The sequence below is a fragment of the Papaver somniferum genome, chromosome 2, assembly GCF_003573695.1.
Source record: "Papaver somniferum cultivar HN1 chromosome 2, ASM357369v1, whole genome shotgun sequence".
Classification (NCBI taxonomy): domain Eukaryota; kingdom Viridiplantae; phylum Streptophyta; class Magnoliopsida; order Ranunculales; family Papaveraceae; genus Papaver; species Papaver somniferum.
The window spans coordinates 40,373,386-40,378,697 of NC_039359.1; the positions used below are offsets into that span (position 1 = coordinate 40,373,386).

The 5,312-nt window shown below is 37.4% G+C and overlaps 2 protein-coding genes across 2 annotated transcripts; one reads left to right on the forward strand and one right to left on the reverse strand.

Annotated features, from left to right (window-relative positions):
• The first annotated feature begins 243 nt into the window (after positions 1 to 243).
• LOC113347432 (4-hydroxy-3-methylbut-2-enyl diphosphate reductase-like) lies at positions 244 to 3,241 on the forward strand. Its single transcript, XM_026591082.1, has 8 exons — positions 244 to 1,196; positions 1,381 to 1,455; positions 1,551 to 1,622; positions 1,755 to 1,835; positions 1,919 to 2,016; positions 2,354 to 2,479; positions 2,566 to 2,614; positions 2,730 to 3,241. Exons 1-8 carry the CDS (start codon positions 336 to 338, stop codon positions 2,898 to 2,900), a joined length of 1,533 nt encoding a protein of 510 aa, XP_026446867.1. The 5' UTR covers positions 244 to 335; the 3' UTR covers positions 2,901 to 3,241.
• Positions 3,242 to 3,499: 258 nt separating this feature from the next.
• On the reverse strand, positions 3,500 to 4,398 carry LOC113347433 (uncharacterized N-acetyltransferase p20-like). The gene has a single exon (XM_026591084.1). The coding sequence runs from the start codon at positions 4,133 to 4,135 to the stop codon at positions 3,572 to 3,574; it is 564 nt and encodes a 187-aa protein (XP_026446869.1). The 5' UTR covers positions 4,136 to 4,398; the 3' UTR covers positions 3,500 to 3,571.
• Positions 4,399 to 5,312: the final 914 nt, after the last annotated feature.

Here is a 5,312-nt window from a genome sequence, read left to right on the forward strand (position 1 = left end):
CAAAAAAATCCACCTTTTTGTAAAGCAAAATATCTTCGATTCCGACTTGTGCTTCTGATATCCCCACGTTCATTTTGATGGAAATTGTTAAAGATGGGTACACCCAAGTTCAAGGGGTTCATGCTTAATGTGAAACTTGACGGTTTGTGGACGGGAAAGGGGGTAAACCCTAAATATCTAATTTTATAGGGGATGCAAATCCTAAATACCCAAAAAAAAAAATGAAACATTCGGATAGAAGAACCGGGAAGGAATAACCAGACAACTATCAGAGTACTCAAAATTCAATCCAAACAGACAAAGATAGGTTCCTTCCATGAGGTGCGCAGGATAAGATGCCACTCCTTCATCTTCATCACCACCATCATCACAGTAAGTCATTCTTCACTTCATTCAAATCTGCTATCTCTCTAACCTTTCCTGGTTCAAAAAGATGTTTCCTTTTGAAAAATCCAAACTTCTTTTCACCTCAGAAAGTACTTTTCTTAACAAATTCCATGGTTTCAAGAAGAACCCATGTTTTATTTTCCTCACCTAGTAATGGGTTAGAAGAATTATCAACTACACAAATTTCAGAAACCCAGAAATTGGAAGAAAAGGAGGAATTTGAATTGAGAGAAAAGCCCTTACCTTTGCCCATTAAGGACTCCGATACTGAAGAAGCAGTTCCTGAACCTGTGAATCATATAGCTCTAGCTCCATTTTTGAAGTTCTTCAAATCCAAAGAAGATGGAGAAGTAGAGTTTTTCAAAGAGAGGGTTCATAAAGAAGAACCAAAGGAGGAGGTTAAGAAAGACGAGTTGAAGGAGGTGAGTATTGAGTATTATGACCCCAAACCAGGTGATTTTGTTGTGGGAGTTGTAGTTTCAGGAAATGAAAACAAACTTGATGTGAATATTGGAGCAGATCTTTTAGGTACAATGTTAACAAAAGAAGTACTGCCCTTATATGATCAAGAGTTTCCTTACCTTTTGTGTGATTTGGGGAAAGATGTTGAGGAGTTTATGGTTAAAGGGAAGATGGGTATAGTTTATGATGAAGAGGCAGTTAGTGAGGTGCATCAAATTCCTGGTAGACCTATTGTGGAGACTGGAACAGTTCTTTTCGCTGAAGTTTTAGGGCGTACACTTAGTGGGCGGCCTTTGCTGTCTACTAGAAGGTTTTTTCGTAGAATCGCATGGCATCGTGTGAGGCAGGTTCTCTTCTTGCTTCTTTTTGTATGCTTAGTTAAGTTCTGTAGTTCATTACATTGCTAGATGTATGTGTTCTGCAGCTCTCTTGACTTAGACTTGCACAGTTATGATATGCACTTGAACATCTACTAGCAGTTCGAGCTTTTAGAGGTTGTGGGTGTTAAAATATATTTGTGATTTTGTGCAGGTAAAACAGCTTAACGAACCTATCGAGGTTAGAATTACGGAGTGGAATACAGGTGGTCTTCTTACAAGAATAGAGGTATTCATTCTCTTGATTATCCCTGTCAACATTTACCTGTATATATATGTGTCAAACTACAATTGAGTATGCTATTGAAAATTGTGCTTTCACAGGGTTTGCGTGCATTTCTTCCTAAAGCGGAGTTGATGAATAGAGTTAACAATTTCACGGACTTGAAAGAAAATGTAGGCTACAAAACCAGTTAGTTGATCTCTTCCATTGTTTTTATATCTGTATGTTACATTTATCTTAGATTTGGTTTCTTCGAGAAATCTATATATCTTGTTTGTGTTTTCTCTGCTTTGTTGATTGTATAGGTGGGGCGCCGGATTTTTGTTCGCATCAGTAGAATAGATGAAGATAATAATGACTTAATACTTAGTGAGAGAGAAGCATGGGTCAGTCAGAATTTCATCTTCTAATTTTGTTATTGTAGGTTTTGTTAATGATACCCAAGTCTTAGTTGTGTGTAATCTTTCAGGATATGAAGCACCTGCAAGAAGGAAGCCTTCTGGAAGGGACAGTTCGGAAAATCTTTCCTTATGGAGCACAAGTAAGGATTGGTGATACTAATCGAAGGTGATTGTTTAAGACAAATTCAGACAAATTTTAGCTTTTTTGCTTATGTTTTCCTTTGGACCTAGCTTCACATCTAAGTTCTGAAGATTGGTGCAATAGCATCAGCACAATCATAGAAAATAAAACTGTTTCTTCTTAGATTTAAATGAGTAAAAAACGATAGCCTGAGACTCATATTGATAGTCCTAAATAAATCTTGTAAAGTTTCCAAATATTCTGTCTCACTTTTGTCTGCTTTCAACATTTGAATTTCTTATTTCCTTCATCAGTTTCCAGTGTATCTCTTATCTTATTCTGGTTTCTGAATGCTCTATGTATGCACACATGCTTATCTCAGCGGATTGCTTCATATATCAAACATCACTCGCGCACGAGTTACTTCTGTGAGTGACTTGCTTAAACTTGATGAAAAAGTGAAGGTGTTAGTGGTGAAGTCCATGTTTCAGGATAAAATATCGCTCAGGTGACTTGCTTTGTTCAACCTTAGATTTGATCAGTAACTCATTATATTGACTTACAAGAATGCTTACCTTTTTATATGGGTTGCAGCATTGCGGACCTCGAAAGTGAACCTGGTCTTTTTGTGACAGATAGAGAGGTGACTAGTTTATTTTTCCTTGTTGTTTGGTGTTTTTATTTTGTTTCTTGCTTATCTGGTTGTATAATGTCGCTTTTGTTGGTATATTAATCTTCTACTTCTTTACATTTGGCAGAAATTATTTTTGGAGGCTGAAGAAATGGCGAAAAAGTACAGGAAAAAATTACCAGCCTTTTCTGCAACTCGCAAGTTAGACCCTCTTCCGGGGGACACCTTACCTTTTGAGGACGAAGCAAAACTTTATTCAAACTGGATGTGGTTCAAATTTGAACAAGGTGGATCATGAATTGCTTCATTCAAAGAGACTGTTGCAAGTTAATGCCAGGGGGATCATTTTCAAAAACCCAAATTTGACTCAAATACCTCTTTCAAAATGACGATTCGTATATCCAGGGTCGGGACTACTTTGAGTTATTCCATTTTTTGGGTGCGCACTGATGCATGATTTGTTATGCATTATAAGATGGCGAGGTTGTTGTTGTTGTACTTGTAATATCAACATTCCAGGATTACTGTCCTACACCATTTGTCAATTATAAGTGGTCAATTATGGTGACGATGTAACCTCTGAAAGTAAAAACTTGGCAACATCTTTTGCATCACATAGCATAAGATGGGCATTGCATATTTCCTATCATGGGCATTGTATATTTCCTATCTTTAGCAATTCCTCACACTAGGAGCATAACTGGAAAGTACTGACAAGACAACATGGGCATTGCATATTTCCTATCATGACCATTGAGATTTCCAGGTTCATCTGGTCTTGTGGAACTTTAGTTGAATCCGGTGGTGGAACTCGAGATGACTCCGATGAACCTGGAAATCTCAATGGACTTGACTTCAGTAGATGTAACAAGTAACAACATCAGCAGCACTCAAAGCTACAAACTCAAACCTTATTAAAAGAAGAGAAGATTATAAGGAAAAAAACATGCCCAACAAAATACCAACCGATCAATCGAGATTGAAATCGGTTGATAAAAAGCTATAGACCATAAAATCCCTAGTTTTACCCTTTATAATTAGTAACTTCCTAAAAATACCATCTCTTTGAAAACCAGCTTTCTCTAGTACCCTTTGTGAACCTATGTTCTCAACGTCCACATAACCTTCAACTCTCTCTATGAGCGGCCAAGTCTTAAATATAATCTCCAAAGACATCTTGACAGCCAATGTTGCAATTCCTTTACCCCAATGTTTAGATCCAATGTGAAAACCAATCTCACCCCTGCATCGATCTTCGCCTTCCATTGGTCTAAACATAATTGCACCAACAGGTTTGTTCTGAATGCAAATTACTCTGTACCATGGATGTGGTACAATTTTCTCCTTGATATGATCTAATGCATCTTCTTTAGATTTACATGTTTCCCATGTACAGAAGTCCGCAACACGATCATCCGTCATCCATACCATGAAATCGTCTAAATCCGAAAGATCTAGTGACCGGAGAGATATTTCCTGTTTCCCAATCTCCAAACTACCAGTTTTATCTCTGTATGGCAAATTCGCTTCCATTTCTCAGTTACTTTTTAGAACCTTATGGATTGAGAGGATGACTGTAGTAGTATCTCGTATGAAATTGTTTATTTCTATGTGAAACTAAATGATACGAGTATGGTTTTATATGAAATGAAGCATGGTCCCGCTCTGGTATAACCATCATTACATTACATTAGTATTATAGTTCATATAAAAAGCCGACATAGTTGACTAGCGTGGTGGACACCACTGGGAGTAGGACACTTGATGGGCAAGAGATGTACAGTACTTGTAGGAGGGCGGAAAATTGTGTGCATCCCAAGTTTGGTATACCTTGGAGTAGACGTTCATACTTCATTTTCATTTTCATTTGGATTTCTTCTAAAACCAAATTCATTTAGACGTAGTGAATTTGGTTGGGTTTGGGTGGAATTTGGTATCCCAAGCGTATACGCCCAACATTCAACTTTCGGCAAAAAGCGTTGCCTTTTCACCTTATTCCACCGAGCCTTTAAAACCAATTGATATTTGATGATCCTTTTTGGTTAACACAGGAACGACTCTAAAACCAAAACTTCCCGTAAAATGTAACACTTAGGATCGTAATATTTGTAGTCATATGAAATGACGATCCTAGCTAGCCATTGCAAATGTTATGAAGGGTCGTTAGGTTCCGTAGTACTATGGTGTAACGACTCTTCCACTAGATTTTCATAATTTTTGACTTCATATAATCATTTCATTGAATCGTAAAAGGCATACATCTTGCATACCGTTGCATTGAAGGAAATGAAATACAATAGATAATAACGGTGCACTTATACACTTAACCATAAAGGGCATAATTGTACATAGTGCCTTCCAGGATAAAGTAGCAATCGTCGAACTCAAACTTTTTCCCACGAAGCACCTCATATCACGCATACGCCTACCCCAACTGAAAACACAAAACAAAAACTTAGTTAGTATTGTTCAAAGCTTTTGATAAGTTTTACCTCTTGTTTAAATACTTACTCTTATAGTACCCAACATATTGGGCATGGCTTTCCTTACGGCCTTAATTTCTCTTTTGAAAGCATCGCATTCCAATTTTATCTCCTCGAACCGTTCCTTAACGAGTTTCAAAGACCTTGAGTTGCAATTTCCGTCTAATGCCACAAAAACGATGAATACACGGTTCCACCAAGCATCCGATGATTCATCATGTCTTTTC